We start from the raw sequence: 16,934 nt of genomic DNA, 5'->3' as shown, positions 1-16,934 counted from the left end.
GCAATACTGGGTCAGACCAAAGGTCCATCTAGCCCAGTATCCTGTTTTCCAACAGTGACCAGTGCTGGGTGCCCCAGAGGGAATGAACAGAACAGGGAATCATCAAGTGATCCATCTCCTGTTGTCCATTCCCAGCTTCTGGCAAACAGAGGCTAGGGACACCATTTACACTTATTTACTTTCTCCTTTTCTCACCACTGCATCTGATGTGTAAAAGACAGGGCTGCTTTTCTTTTTTCCCCCCTGAGAAGATGCTGAGCCCACCAAAAGATAAATCGGTTTCATGTGTTTCTAGCACTTTCATCTTCTCTCCGGCCACGAGGGCCGATTGTCGGTTTGATTTGTTTTTGTTTTTTTAAAATTCTTCATCTCTATTATTGTGAGAGGAGCTGTGCAGCCTGACAGACTTCCTCCAAATGCCGAGAAGGCAACAGCAAAACAAGAAAGCAGGAGCCCAATCCAGCACAATTGGATGAAAACAAGTAGCAAAGAAAAATCACTTGCAAACTGTCTGCGCTGTAGCTGCTGAGTTTCATAAGAAGTTGGACTGACACTCACTGTTTCCTTTGGACACCGGCAAGGAAGTTGCAGCAACAGAAGCCACCAGACCAACAGCTGAATGAACAGGGGCTTTCATATTATGAAGCTCACTAGGCAACAACAAGGAAATTAAGGAGAAGGGGATTTTGAGTCACAAGGTAAGTTAAATGGATCTACATAGATGGCAAAACAGTATCGATCTGGAGTCAGAACTGTTCCCAACTAGCGGCTGCAGGCTGTTCTCGTGAGTCACTATAAAGGGATGGCTGTGCCTCACTTTCTGCTTGCTGCCACATGCAAAATAAGTGAAAGGAAGCGCATGGGCTTTCCAGAATGTCACTGAACTGGCTCTGATTTGTTCCCACTTAACGCTCATTGTTTCATTAGTCACCACGGACATTGAGGCATGAATATATTTTGTACTATTGTCTGGTGTGGGGTAAGTGGTGGAAGAGTCACCATGACCCTGTTGTATACAACCAGGGCCCCTGCTCTGCGATGCTTGCCGTTATTTCTGAAAGCCTCCTGAGCTATGGTGACCTTCAGCTGTATTAGTCTGCAGATCAACTCTCTGCTAGAACAGATGTGATGGAGGAAAGAAGGGGGAGACAGGCATGGAATCAACATGGACTCAACAGTTTTGATTGTGCCTTTTTTCTTAGCCTCAGCCAGGAATCAATGGTGGTGCCAGAGTGGCTCAGGGGAGAGAGATATAGTAATCAGTTATTAATTGTTGTTATTATTATGATTGTTAGTCACAGTAGTGCAGGTCGCATGGATTGAAGGAGAGACCCGCCGGTCATATTGGACTCAGCATCCACTCTCAGCTATTTCACAGGTAGGATGAGTGTGGCAATTTGAAACGGGGTATTTGTGCCGTTCTGCTGCGACACGTCAATCTGTGCTGTGAAAACATTTTAGTTGCTGAAAAAAGCAAACAAACCCTCCAAACAATTTCAGCCTTTAGCTGAAACCAAGAAAGTCCAAAGATCAGGTGACTCATTGCTGGTGAGTCACTGAGACAAACGATATTTCCACCAGCAGAGTGCAAAGGAGCATGAGACACAGTCAGTTAATTTGCTTCATCTGGGCAATTGCCCTGCATATTATTTCACTGTAACTTGTTTCCTCTCTCCACAAAGCAGGGCTGAATCATTGTCTGGACATGCTGCGAAAATGGGATTCCTTTCAAGGGCCCGCCTAGTAAAAAAGCATGGCCATTTCCAATCCATGGCAATCATCCTGGCAAGTAGGGACTCTGGATGCACACGCCAAATCCCGCTCAGGGGAAAGGTGAACTAGAAAGGGATTTTTATTTCTTTAGTAAGAAAAAGTAACTGTTTACCATCCCAAATTATTGGTGAACCAAAGGGCAATTGACACCTGGTTTAAAACCATGGTTTAAAACCCCAGGTGCTACTCCCCAGATCACAGTGGAGTTATGTCTGCTTACACTGGATCTGAATTAGTGATATAAATATAGTAACAGAATAATTCTATCCCTTTTTATTAGGAATTGGATTAAAAACTTGTTGAGTGGCAAAGTTTGAATCAAAACTTTTGTGTAGCCCATTTAAAAGGATGGACCAGCCAGCCAGTGAGCTTGGGTCTAATCTGAGCTTCTGCAGTGTTAAGATCCAGTTCAAAACAAGCCCAGCTTTTGGAGTGTACAAGTCTAGGGGTTTGCTTCAGGCTCTTAGAAACTCTTTTTGTATGTATCGGCATGTATTAATACAAAGCAAGGAAGCTATAAGCAGCAGCATTAAAAGGATTTCAGCCAATTTAGATTCTGCTCGCAATGCTAGGGAATCCTCTTCAGATTAATCCCAAAATGTTTTGAAAACAGCGTGAACAGAGGAAGCTCCCAGTGGGTCACCTGCACTAGGCAATGAATAACGTAGGTATTTCGAACCACATTGCCTTTTTGAATCTAACTCTTCCTCTTCATGAATTTGCAAGTCAATTCATGGCGGCAAGAATGTTAATTACTACTCAGCGTGTGCTATAGTTTCTAAGAATGGCTGCCCACCCATTTCACCATGAGCCATTGCACGGAGAAGAAATTGCTCAGCTGTTTGGACTTGCAGACCTTGTAGTGCTAACGGCTCTGGAGAGTGGCAAGGCCTTTGCATAATAAATCATCCAAGAAGAAACTTTAGCTCCTCCAGCAAACTCAAATTACTTCCAAGATGGAGTCTAGTGTTCACAGTGTAACAGCCTTAAAGTTCTTTGCTTCCAGCCATTTCCACCACCAGCAGCGGGGAACCTGTTAGCCAACATTGAAGACTTCCCAGAAGGTAATAAAGGTAAAGCAGAAGGCACGTTTCTGCTACTAGAAGGGGGCTCCATCCTCGGATCAATTCAAAAGCCTGCAGTACAACAAATTGCTGTGTGTTTTCCAGCTATACCATACAAAAGGGATCTTTACCTTAAATCAGCTACTGGGTTTTAGTTGAGGATGTTTATCCTCAGTGAACTGGGCAGTGGCTTAAGCTGCTCTGTCAGTTAAAGGAAAGGTAATCTTAGAACGGCGTTTTTAAGTGACCAGGACAAATCCTAGGAATAAAGGGAAAGGACTATATTAGCAGAAATGTAAACAGACATCCTGTAACTCAAGAATAGATCTACCTACTTACCTGGCCTTCATCAAGCGCCTCCCAGTTATGAATGAATTTTATCCTCACAACCCCTGTGTGAGCAAATAAAATATTATCCCAACTTTACAGATGGAAAACTGAGGCACAAGATAGATTAAGTGTTGGCCAAGGTCACACAATGTCTGTGCCAGAACTAGGAATTTAACCCACATCTCCAGAATACTATGCCCCTACCCACAAGGCATATTGCCTCTTGTATAAACTAAAGAGATTCCCTTTCCCCAGGCTGACTTGCCTTCAGCTTGTAGAGAAACCAAACTGAATGGTCAGACTGGAGGAGTGTGAGTTGTTCATTTGGATATTAACCCCCCTTTCCTTGCATGTCATTCACTTTATTATTATTATTTTTAAATCTATGTTCAGACAGACTCTAGCACCATATATACCATTCTCCAGCAACCCACCTCACCCCAGTGACCAGACAGCTGGGCGATGTTTTAAATGTAACAAGCTGGGACATGTAAAGGCCAACTGCCCCAAGAACCCCAACAGACTACAGATCATTGCACCGGAATCACACCAGAGGCCCTCAGGCCCAGATGCCTCCCAGATACCCTCAGAGTGGAGGGAAACTGTGAGTGTGGGTGGGAAGAAGGTCACGTGTCAAGGTTCCTCCCCACTCTGAACTCTAGGGTACAGATGTGGGGACCTGCATGAAAGACCCCCTAAGCTTATTCTTACCAGCTTAGGTTAAAAACTTCCCCAAGGTACAAACTTTGCCTTGTCCTTGAACCGTATGCTGCCACAACTAAGCGTTTTAAACAAAGAAAGGGAAAGAGCCCACTTGGAGACGTCTTCCCCAAAATATCCCCCCAAACCCTACACCCCCTTTCCTGGGGAAGGCTTGATAATAATCCTCACCAATTGGTACAGGTGAACACAGACCCAAACCCTTGGATCTTAAGAACAATGAAAAATTAATCAGGTTCTTAAAAGAAGAATTTTAATTAAAGAAAAGGTAAAAGAATCACCTCTGTAAAATCAGGATGGTAAATACCTTACAGGGTAATCAGATTCAAAACATGGAGAATCCCTCTAGGCAAAACCTTAAATTACAAAAAGACACAAAAACAGGAATATACATTCCCTCCAGCACAGCTGGTTTTACCAGCCATTAAAAAAAAGAAAATCTAATGCATTTTCTAGTTAGATTACTTCCTAACTTAACAGGAGTTGGAAGGCTTGCATTTCTGATCTGTTCCCGGCAAAAGCATCACACAGACAGACCAAACCCTTTGTCCCTTCCCCCCTCCAGATCTGAAAGAATCTTGTCCCCTCATTGGCCATTTTGGGTCAGGTGCCAGTGGGGTTACCTTAGCTTCTTAACCCTTTACAGGTGAAAGGGTTTTGCCTCTGGCCAGGAGGGATTTTATAGCACTGTGTACAGAAAGGTGGTTACTCTTCCCTTTATATTTATGACACCCCCCTTTCCTTGCATGTCATTCACTTTATTATTATTATTTTTAAATCTATGTTCAAACAGACTCTAGCACCATATATGTGAGCCTTCCCTCTAGAATCAAATGAAACAGCCAGTGTTTGTTAAAGCCAACCCAGCTGCATAAACACATTCATGGTTCACCTTTGTTATTTGATGAGTTATACCACCTCATTCAGAGAGGAATCTGGATGTCCACTGTCATTAAATAATGATTGTCTGACACCCTCCTTATAACTTCCCACAACAATGGAAATTTAAATAGATAACAATAAAAATGCTTAAAACCCATCATTTTGGAAAACGGTGAAAATTTAACTGGATAGAAATAAAAATAAACATTGATATCTGTCAAAATCATAAAAAAAATTAAATCAAACTCTGCCATGGCTATTCATACCACACCTGCTTTGCCACTGATGTAAGGGAGCTCAGTCTCAGTAATAAGATATGGGTTCTGTTTGCAAATGAGCACCAAAGTTTGGACACTTACATTTTTCAGAATCTGTTGAATTTGCTATACGGGAGACAGACTTTCATGAGAATGTAGTACTTCCTGCTCTGGTCTGGCAGAAATACCTTAGGAACAGAGTCTTATGTTGGTTTGACATTGTCATCCTAGTCAGAAATGCAGAGCGGGAGAGAAAAATGACCAAAAAAAAACGGTTTTGAAGCTATCCCCATTTAACATCCAAAGAAGTTCTATTCTGCCAATTGTGGGAGAAAATGTCAATGTTGTTTGTTTTGTTTTAATTTCCACCTGAAATTGAGCACATTAATGCTGAACTTCCTGGGTTCAGAGCAGGGCATTTGGCAGTGTTATCGGGACAGCAAGAAATTTTTCTTCTGTCATTGAAATTGCCTATTTGGAATCAGATTAGCTGAGAAGCAGCATCCCCTTAAAGTAACAAAAGCTCGTTAATTGAAATCTGACAGATCAAAGTATGTGGAGCTCTCGTAATGAGGAATTATCAGCGCCATCGCATACATAGTTTGGTCACGTCTACTGTCAGGGAACATGGATCTAGGTGTGGAAGGAATTAAAATGGGCAAACCTCAAAAGGTTCAGAAGTTGGGTGCTCTATGGACAAACTCCGAAAAATTCAGATACTTTTTCAGAGTTTATTTAAACCGAGGAAAAATTGGGCTAGAAATCAGAACTGACCCCAAACCTAAAAGTCAGGATCCAAACACTTTTGAAGCTTGGGAAAATACACATTCAAATCCAAACCTTCTGATCTGGGCTCCCTGAAATGTGCGAAAGTTCAATTCCAGATGTAAATGTTGTGGGTTGGGTCCCTCTCTCCAAGAAGTCTCCCAAATACCGTTTTTCTTTGTTTGTTTTTGTTTTGCTGTATTTCTGCTCCTTTGTTTTAGGGTCCTTGAAGGTGCAGCAAAAATGAAAGAAATACATCATTTGGTAGGAAGGTTGTAACCCCCTGAACTGTATTTTGGAAAAGTCCTCCTTTGTCTTGGAGCCTCCTCCTATAGCAAGTAGCAGCTAAGAATACCAGACAAATAAAAAATTCCTTTTAATTCAGTTATAGGTGTTAATAACATGATGACTGTGTATGATCCCATGTCTGGGCTTTCTACACAGTGGGACAACAGACATCTGGGGATTCTTGTTTTCATAGCAGGGAAACATTTTTCACAGCAAAGAAATAAGCTGATTTATACTTCTATTTCTGACCTGCTGCTTCGAAAATGAATCTCTCTCTAGAGACACCATGAAGGGTGATCAAATAAGAAAGAGATCAGCTTTGCAGTTTCTGGGCATTCAGTGTTGAGCTAATATATCATTTTAGACACAAGCAAGCATGTCGGATCAGTATCAGAAAGTAGGACAAACATTCCTCTGGTACAGGATTTTGATTTATTTTCTGAAGACGCACAGACTGCCAGATCTTTATTGGAAGTGAAGGTGATAACAATCAGAGTTCGTTGTTCAGAAGAAGATACACCTGCCTTCTTGTTGAGAGAAAACAGGTTATCGCCATACTTGGGACAGCAAGATCCCAATAACTGTCTTTAATAAGAAAAAACACACAACCCTCCCCACATCTATTTCCTTCCTGGCTGTTATGGTTTTGGCTCTCTCCCGCTTTTTACATTTTTCTTTTCTTGTATTGTACCTTCTTGCCTCTTTCTCCAGGTTTCTGATGGGTTTTTCCAGCCAATCTCTAGACTTACTTTTCTTCTCTTATTTTTCCCCCTCTGAATTAGGTTGCTTCCCTGTAACTCAGAGCTTGGTCTCTTTTTATTCACTCATTCTGCTTTCTAGATTTCTCCTTTTCCTTTAGTTGCTTTGTGTCTTTATACCGAATGGCTTTCAAACTTTCAAAAATTCTCTACTGTAGCTTTATTTGGTTGGTTTATTCCTCTCCCTCCATTTGCCTCTTTCCCCCCAGCTCTCTATTTTGCATCTCCTCTCCTCTCTACTAGTAACAATCTATAACCACATGCATGCTCAAAAACCCCGGTGGTCTCATCTAACTACACATGGTCCACGCGTCATTCAGATACACAGGTTTCTACCATTCGGATCTAAATCAGGTCTAAAAATTCCATCCAGAAGAGGACAGTGGTATACACACACCAAGACACAGTAGAAAACCTTGGTGAGGCCCAAACTCCATAGGTCTGAAAGAAAATGTATTTCCTGGATTCCATTGACTCACAGATTTTTAGGCCAGAAGGGACCACTGTGGTCATGTAGTCTGACCTCCGGTAGATAACGCAGGCTCTAGGACTCCCCTGAATTAATTCCTTTATGAACTAGAGTTGATCTTTAAAAAAAAAACGTGATTGAAATATTGTCAGTGATGTTGGGATATGCTTCATGAGAATGCAAGAGCCATCAGGGGAATTTTTTCTTTAGCTTAGATCTAAGAGGTTCAATCTATGGATGGATGATTTTCTCAGTTGACAGTGTTTTTCATAGCAAAAGGAAATTCTAGCCAAATGCTTGCATTTTGACCCTTCATGGATCATGGAAGAAAATATGGACTTTGTTGATTTCCCCAATGGTGTTACAATGTGCATAGAGCCAGAACACTGCTCTTTTTCTGAGACTTAAAAAAAGAAAAAAAAAAGTCACTGAGTGGATGAGTTCTCTCATTTTTTTTAATAGCAAAACCCCCACACTTGCTAATCTGTTAGTTATAACCACCATTCTTCTGCCTAATGAGGACAGTGTATTTTAATCACGAGAGTTAATGTCTCCACATTTATGAATTTTCCATCTCTGACCACATGAGAAATATTTTTCTTAATGAATTCTCTGATTGTCCTCAAGTAAGGTATTAAAAGCAGGCATAAAGCAGTTATGTCTCCTAAACTCAATACTTTGAGATTGAAATGACAGTCTCCTACAATATATCTCAAAGGTTACTGACTAGAAGGCCCAGGCCCTGAGAAGAGCTAAATACCTTCAACTTTGGCTGAAATTAAGTTGGAGCTGAATAATTTGTAGATCGAGTGAAGCTAATACAGATCTTTATATTGCTGAGCAAATACAATACTGCAGTAAACTGTAGGTCAGGCCCTAAGTGAGCCTAGAAACTTGTTGCCCATAAACAGAATGTCCCCTGTGGGCCATACACCATTTAAGCATGATATACTTGGTCCAATGGGTCACCTCTCCGAGGCCTGATTCACATTTACACTAAGACCCCTTTACAATATTCTGCCAATGTAAAGGGTCCTTCAAGTGAGTGGAGCTCTACATGACACCCAGTTTAAAGGCCCTTTGGTGCTGCCAGAGTGGTGTAAAGGGTCATTAGTGTAAAGGAGAACCTTGTTCTATAAAACTGATACCTAAAACCAGATTTCTGTATACTGTGAATGAAAAAAATCTTTTAAAATTATTCAAAATTTGGTGAAGGACTGTTGACCGCTCCCAAATGGATGGGTAGTTTTTTCCATGCTATTGACTAGAATTAGTTTAGCATGTTAATAAGCATTCCTCGAGTCTCATCGTGAGTTAGACAGAACAGAACAACTGAATAATAAGGATGTGTGGGTTCTGATTCTTTCTGGATGATAAATTTGAAAAAAACACCAGAGGAAAATGTCTCCTAGAAAGTGCCAGGACAGCCCTCATGAAAATTTGTTCCATATTCTCTGCACGAATCCATTCTCCAGCTGGTGAAGGCATAGTGCTTCCCAGCTCAGGAGAACCAATCTGGCTTACCATGGTTTGAAATCTACTGTGAACAGGATCTTTGTGAAGATCATGTATTTCCCATAACTGGGGCATCCATCCATCACTTCTCCCACTTTTCCCTGATAGTCTAGTAAGAATTGCTGCAGTACTAACATGTTCATGAAGTGCCTGATCCAAAGTCTGTTGAAGTAAATTAAAGTATTTTCTTGGATTTCAATGGATGTTGAGACTGGGGGGAAGGGGCATAATTTTTTGCAAGAAACAACTTGTAATTTCCCTGAAGTCAATGAAGACTGTGATTTTCGCCACTAAGGTGATGTTTCTACTTCCATCCTTGGTAAGAAGACTGAAAGCTGTATGCTAGGTCTCCTCCTATCCACTGTCTACTATATTTCCCTTCACTTCTCATTTGCAATTCAGGATTTTGGAGCTTGCCAACAATACAGTACAAAAATCAATATTAAAATTCAAGAACCAGTGTTCGTGCAAAGCAACAGTCACTTATGGCTGCAGTCATTGGGGATGTTTGGCTTTCCGGTATACATATTCAGCAATGCAAATATGAAGCCTACACAGAATTCTGCAGGAAGCAACAAACTGATATAGTCATAAAAGCATAGTCTGTCTTACAGTGGTTAACTAACAGGCTGAAAGGAAGGTTATCTGGAGCAAATGGTGATTTTTTTTTTCAGTTGAAGGTTTTTCTTTTTCTGAAATCATAGTTTCTCTCTCTCTCTCTTTATTTTGGAGAGTTATGTTTGTTACATATGAGTTTGCATTATTTTTAGAACTGCAATAATTAGAGATTGTAATAGTAAATAACACCAATAAATAAATACATAAATAATAAATAATAAGTAATAATACTAATATCTAGTAATATTTTGTGCTTTTCATCCAAAGCCTTTGGCAAACATTGGTTCGACAATGGTTACACAGTAGGTGTGCTGTGACCAGTACTTGCGACACTAATAATCATCTCTTTGTTAGGTCACGATCTCTCCAGTCTTTATGTTGTATCCATCTGTTGTCTCTTCAGACATACTTAGTTTGTAAACTCAAAGGTAGGTACTCTCTCTTTGGTGTGGGTGTACATCGCCTAGTGGAATGGGTCCCTCATCCCCGACTAAGTGCTACACCAGTATAACGAAATAAAGAAGGGAACCCTTAGGTAAGTGAATAGGTGGCCAACGATTGCTCTGGCTCAAATCACCACATTAATCATTCCTATTACTCTCCTGCTCCAGCTGGCTCAGCTGAAGATGAGTGCTGTGCTTCTGATGCTCTTGGTATCCACTGTGAATGCTGGCACCCTACGAGAAAAGGGCTCGCTGAGACGGGAAGCCCGGCGGCTTTCATGCGTGCGATGTTGTGGGCCTTCAGAAGAGCCAGTCTCCTTCGCCTCATCACGATCCACTAGGATGAGCAATGACCCCGCCTATTCAGTGCCCAAAGTCCAGCCCACAATAGATATCACCATCCTGAAAGGTGAGTCAAGCCCAGGACCACACTTTGTGAATTTACCATAACTTCACAAGCCATGTTCCTCCTCCAAGGTGGAAAACACGCATCTCTTAAGAACCGAAGCTGCTCAGTCTATATAGTTTATCCAAGAGAAGGTCAGGAGGCAACTTGGTTACAGGCTATAACTACCTATATGTGGAAAAGATGTCTGAGAGTTGACAGCTTTGTAATCTACCGGGAGATGGCTGGATGAGCTCCAATGGCAGGAAGCTAAAGCTAAACAAATTCAGGCTAGAAACAAGGCATATATATTTTAATACCAAGGGTGATTACCCATTGGAACGACATATCTAGGGACATGGCAGACTCTCCATCATGTATTATCTTTGAATCAAGACTGAATAACTTTGTAAAAGATATGGTGTAGCTCAAACAGAAGTTATGAGGTTGATACAGGAAGGATTGGATGACTTTCTACATTATTCAGGTCAGACTAGATAGTAATAATGGTCCTTTCTGGCATTAAAACATATGAATCTATTAAACTTGGATGTTTTGTTCTGTTTCCCATCAACCACACCCATAGTTACTCCCTTCTTCTCTGCCACAGAAAGCCTGTATGTGTGTAACAGTACAATGTAAATTATATGGGTCGGGTTCATGGACCTAGGCGGTTTACACATTGAAGTCAATGGGGCTAGGATATCATCCCATGTTTTTATCCCTTTGTTTTTGCCATCCTCTCTCTTACTCACCCTAGGTAGTTGGTCACCTAAATCATAAATCACTCAGCTAAGGGGTGAAAATTCACTTTCTGCAAATATTTGTACCAAAAAACAAAAACGAGAAGAAAACATGTGTCATAAATATAAAGGGAAGGGTAAACCCCTTTAAAATCCCTCCTGGCCAGAGGAAAACTCCTCTCACCTGTAAAGGGTTAAGAAGCTAAAGGTAACCTCGCTGGCACCGGACCAAAATGACCAATGAGGAGACAAGATACTTTCAAAAGCTGGGAGGAGGGAGAGAAACAAAGGTCTGTGTGTCTGTCTTTATGCTGCTTTTGCCAGGGATAGACCAGGAATGGAGTCTTAGAACTTTTAGTAAGTAATCTAGCTAGGTACGTGTTAGATTATGATTTCTTTAAATGGCTGAGAAAAGAATTGTGCTGAATAGAATGACTATTTCTGTCTGTGTATCTTTTTTGTAACTTAAGTTTTTGCCTAGAGGGATTCTCTATGTTTTGAATCTAATTACCCTGTAAGGTATCTATTATCCTGATTTTACAGAGGGGATTTCTTTACTTCTATTTACTCCTATTTCTATTAAAAGTCTTCTTGTAAGAAAACTGAATGCTTTTTCATTGTTCTCAGATCCAAGGGTTTGGGTCTGTGGTCACCTATGCAAATTGGTGAGGCTTTTTATCCAACATTTCCCAGGAAAGGGGGGGTGCAAGTGTTGGGAGGATTGTTCATTGTTCTTAAGATCCAAAGGTCTGGGTCTGTAGTCACCTAAGCAAATTGGTGAGGCTTTTTACCAAACCTTGTCCAGGAAGTGGGGTGCAAGGTTTTGGGAAGTATTTGGGGGGAAAGACGTTTCCAAACAGCTCTTCCCCAGTAACCAGTATTTGTTTGGTGGTGGTAGCGGCCAATCCAAGGACAAAGGGTGGAATATTTTGTACCTTGGGGAAGTTTTGACCTAAGCTGGTAAAGATAAGCTTAGGAGGTTTTTCATGCAGGTCCCCACATCTGTACCCTAGCGTTCAGAGTGGGGGAGGAACCTTGACAACATGTTGTTCCCATGAATGAAAAGAGGTATGGACATGCTAAAAACAAATTCTACATAGTGGTTACCAAAGGTTCCATGAATAATTGTTCTCACTATCCATCCTATTAACACAGATTATAGCTCAATTAATAAAAAAATTAGGACTCTAGCCTTCTCTCCCTAGCAAAATGTCCATGTGCTCTTGAATTTTATAGTTTAATCCTTCCAATAATCTGGTTGGAAATAATAATGCAAATGTAAAATTGCATACCCTAGATGATCAGAGTGGTCCCTTCTGCAGCTGGAATCTATAAATCTATAATGTATCAGAGAAAGCTATCTTATTTGTTGTGTGGTTAATATATGGAATAGGCATGATAGCTAGCGGGTTCCTGTCAATAGTGTTCCTGAATTCAAATCTAGATGTGATTTAGTTATGATAAATATTTCTCAATGCAGCCATTGAGAAAGTGTTATTTTACCAGTTGGGATGCTGGCTATCTCCATCCAGATGTCTCTGTGGCATGTAGTGTGTGTGCATATGTTTGCAACTTAATTCCTCTTTGTGATCATAGGTGAAAAAGGTGACCTGGGAGAGAAAGGGATCACCGGAGGGGCTGGAAAGGATGGAGAACAAGGGCTACGTGGTTATAATGGACGGAAAGGTCAGAAAGGCCAGGTTGGTCCACCAGGCAATTCCTGCAAGCTGCATTATGCTGCCTTTTCAGTGGGCCGGAGAAAACCTCTCCATAGCTCTGATTATTTCCAGCATGTCACTTTTGATACGGAGTTTGTGAATCTCTACAAACACTTCAGCATGTTCACAGGGAAATTCTTCTGCTATGTGCCAGGGATCTACTTCTTAAACCTTAATGTCCACACCTGGAACTTCAAAGAGACCTACCTGCACTTAATGAAGAACAATAAGGAAGTGGCCATCCTCTATGCCCAGCCCAGTGATCGGAGCATCATGCAGAGCCAGAGTCTCATGCTTGAGCTGCAGGAAGGAGATGAGGTCTGGGTGAGAATGTTTAAACGAGAGAGGGAAAATGGCATCTATAGTGAGGAGTCTGATATTTACATCACCTTCAATGGCCATTTAATAAAACCAGCCATAGAGTAGCCAAATTTGCATCTTTGGGCTCAGTGCTTTAGTAGAGCTCCTTGGGTAGATTACTAACTCCCCTCTTTAAAAGCGCACATGTCTATGTCAACATGGAAATAAATATGCACTAAATATTTTCATGGTCTGATTGTGGCTAGCAGCCAGCTGATCTGCTTTTTGGCTTGCTAATCCTCCCAGTCAATTAGAGATATTTCTCATGCAACAATCTTAATGTGAAGAGCACAGGTGTGAGCATGCGTGGGAGGGGAATGGGCACTGCTAGCTAAACGAACAGAAGTTACATGGCAGTGCCCACTTGATGAATACGTAGAAGGCCTGAGCTCTTTCTGACCCATGGGATGCTGTGCTTATTGTTAGCTAGATGATAAAACAGAAGGACACTGTTCTGAAGTCTTTCCTAGGCCCCTTGCAACATCTCTGCTAAACAGCTTGCCAAAATCATTCAGTACATTACTTCAGTTACAAAAATGTTTTAACCTATCAGATCTGTTTTAGTGGAGTGGCTTAATCATTTTTGTACTCTGTAATTATCTGAAGATCACCTTTCAATCCCCAGCTGTCATATTAGACAAGCTAGTTAACGATTACAATGAAAGTAAAGTGTTTGCAGGTTGCTTTGCTTACAAAGGATGTCTTTTTTCAGAGTAACAGCCGTGTTAGTCTGTATTCGTAAAAAGAAAAGGAGTACTTGTGGCACCTTAGAGACTAACCAGTTTATTTGAGCATGAGCTTTCGTGAGCTACAGCTCACTTCATCGGATGCATAGCATATCGTGGAAACTGCAGAAGACATTATATACACACAGAGACCATGAAACAAAACTTCCTCCCACCCCACTCCCCCGCTGGCAACAGCTTATCTAAAGTGATCATCAAGTAGAGCCATTTCCAGCACAAATCCCAGCCCATCCCTCTTTGAAACCTCTCTTTATAATGCGCATGATAATCAAGGTGGCTCATTTCCAGCACTAATCCAGGTTTTCTCACCCCCCCCCCCAACCCCACACACCCCCCTCCAAAAACCACACACACAAACTCACTCTCCTGCTGGCAATAACTTATCTTACAATGTGCACAGCAATAATCCAAGTTTAACCAGAATGTCTTGGGGGGGGTTTTGTAGGAAAAAAACAAGGGGAGATAGGCTACCTTGCATAATGACTTAGCCACTCCCAGGATGACAAAGACAAAGGATGTCTTTGTAGTTTACGATTGCCGTCTGCAGTTCCTGTCCTCCAGTTCCATTCTAGAACCATACCTTGCACTCCCCTGAAATCACTGTCACCAAAAATGACCATTTCCTAGATAAAGCTCAGAACCGGTGCTCCATCTTCCTCCTCATTGACCTGTCAGCTGCCCTTGACATAATCAGCCAGGCTCTTCCTCTTGAAATCTTGTCCTCTCTTGGCTTCTGTGACTCAGTCTTCTCCTGGGTCTCCTCCAGCTTCTAATCACTCCTTCAGCATGTCCTTCAAAAATCTTCCTCATCTCCCCCTCTCAGTTTCTCTGGGGGTCCTACAGGGCTCTGTCCTTGGTCCCCTTCTCTTTTCCCTCTACGCCTTGTCTCTGGGTCATCTCATCCACAAACACAAATTCAGTTACCATCACTGTGTGGACGACGAGGAGATCAACCTCTATTCCAGACCTGCCTGCTTCTGTCCAAATGAAAATCTTGGCCTGTCTCTCTGACATCTCATGGACGTCTAACTGTCAGCTCAAGCTCAAAGTGGCTACAACCAAGCTCGTAGTCTTCCTCCCTGCACTCCGAGCTGTCCCGGGAAGCCCTCCCCGCTACCTCCTTTCTAGATCATTGTGGACAACGCCACCATCCTTCCTGTCACTTGGGCCTGTAACCTGGACATCATCTCTGGCTCAGATCTCTCTCGAGCTTCACCTCCAGGCTCTACCTAAACCTTGCGGATTCTACGTAACAGCTCTAAGATCCAGCCTTTCCTACCCATCCACACCCCTAAAACTCTCATCCAGGCTCTTGTTCTCTGGCATCTTGAGTCCTGCAACATCTGTCTCTTAGCAATGCTCATATGCATTCAGAATGCTGCTGCAAGGATCATTTTCCCAGTTTGTTGCTCTGACCGTGTTGCTCCTCTCTTGGCATCTCTCTACTGGCTCCTGCTTCTCTATCACATCAAATATAAGCTACTTGTCTTCACTTTCAAGTCCCTTCATGGACTAGCACCCTATCTATCATCTGCCATTCAGTGTCAGGATGTTGACTCCTCTCTCCCAACTGCCCACGATGCCCATCACCACCCACGTGTTGCATTTTGAAACAAGCATCTTCCTTCTCTTTCCTGTGCTGCCCCTCACATTTGGCGGGAACTCTCCGTAAACATCCAACACCAAACATTTTCCTTCTTCAAAACTCTCCTTTTGCACGATACCTACCAAGACCATGGCAATGATTAGGCTACTGGGGTGTTGAGACCCCAGCCTATCATGCTGACCAACATAGTCTCATCGGAGTCCGCTATCTCTCTGTTTTCATCTGTTGTCTCTTGCCTTGCGCTTAGATGGCAAGCTGTTTGGCACACGGACCATCTTTTTGTTCTGTGTTTGTACCGCACCTAGCACAACGGGGTCCTGGCCCATGTTTGGGGCTTTAAGACACTACAGTAATACAAATAATAAATGATAATAATACATTTTCTAATAAAAAGAAAGGGCCATATTCTCCTCTCAGTTATTCCAGTCCAGCCCCACTGGTTTGGGTCGGGTTGCAGCAGGATTACAGAGCGTTAGTTGGCCCAGTGCACTTACCTTAAAACGATGCTGACTTTCTTTGCTATAATTCATGATTTTGTCCTTTTTCCTAGAATGTAATATTGCAATGACCTAAACATAACACGCCAATCCAGCATAGCGCTTAAGAAGGTACATAACTTTTATCATGTGTGTAGCTCCATTGGGATGGGTATGCTGGAGCAGGACTGATAAGGATATCGAAGAGCATTACACTGTGTCACCTTTCCCGTTTTAATGGCAACCATCGTAAGGAGAGGCTGATTGTCAGAGTTACTGAGTACCTACCACTCCAGCTGAAGCCAGTGGCAACTGCCAGGGATCAACAATGAAAATTAGTTTACTATAATTTCTAGGCAGTCGAGAAATGATTGTATTGTGCAAAAACCTCCTTTCTGCAGGCTGCAGTGTTAGTTTCTTAATATTCACTGCACACAACAGTGAAATGCTATGTGCTAGAACCAGAAAACAGACCAAATATATATATTTGTTAGTCCCTGTCCCCATACACACACCCCTTGTGGGATGTTTGCATGGAGGATGCATTACATTATATTGTACTGGATGTCTTGCTCGGCTAATTGTTGCTTGTTGCTGCACATCTCTTGTTACCAATCATTTAACCTGAGAATTAACTGTAATAAAGATAGTGTTCTGAACCCATTGGATCTGTTTCCCTTGCTTTTCATGGAGCAGAACTAAATGCCATAACTGACAATCCAGCTCTGTATTGCCAACTATGATGGTGATATTGACACCTAAGTTCTCCAGAAACTAGACCAATTTCATTTCCGTAAGGGGCCATTGCCTGTTAATCATATGGGCAAACCCTGTGGATGGGAGATATCCGGAACACATTTTCTTCACACTTTCACCATCTCGTTTATGCCCTCTTTTGCCCCCTGGATTGCAGCTGAAAGACTAATCCCAATTTTTAGTGAAGTTGCAACAGTGGTGATAACTATGCTATCCTGGTCTACATTTGAACCAGCAACATAGAGGCGTTGGAGGGGTTCCA

The 16,934-nt window shown here is 42.0% G+C and overlaps 1 protein-coding gene across 2 annotated transcripts; it reads left to right on the top strand.

Annotated features, from left to right (window-relative positions):
* The first annotated feature begins 403 nt into the window (after positions 1-403).
* C1QTNF8 (C1q and TNF related 8) lies at positions 404-16,579 on the top strand. Of its 2 annotated transcripts, XM_043524470.1 has the most exons (3): positions 404-698; positions 10,051-10,291; positions 12,607-16,579. In XM_043524470.1, exons 2-3 carry the CDS (start codon positions 10,066-10,068, stop codon positions 13,152-13,154), a joined length of 774 nt encoding a protein of 257 aa, XP_043380405.1. In that variant the 5' UTR covers positions 404-698; positions 10,051-10,065; the 3' UTR covers positions 13,155-16,579. The 2 variants fall into 2 exon arrangements, with proteins under 2 accessions (XP_043380405.1, XP_027678299.1); XM_027822498.3 differs by lacking the exon at positions 404-698 and having other exon boundaries at positions 9,931-10,291; positions 12,607-13,810.
* Positions 16,580-16,934: the final 355 nt, after the last annotated feature.

Source organism: Chelonia mydas, chromosome 10 (genome assembly GCF_015237465.2).
Source record: "Chelonia mydas isolate rCheMyd1 chromosome 10, rCheMyd1.pri.v2, whole genome shotgun sequence".
Classification (NCBI taxonomy): domain Eukaryota; kingdom Metazoa; phylum Chordata; order Testudines; family Cheloniidae; genus Chelonia; species Chelonia mydas.
Note: the sequence above shows the minus strand (reverse complement) of the source record. Positions and strands in the feature narration are given on the sequence as shown.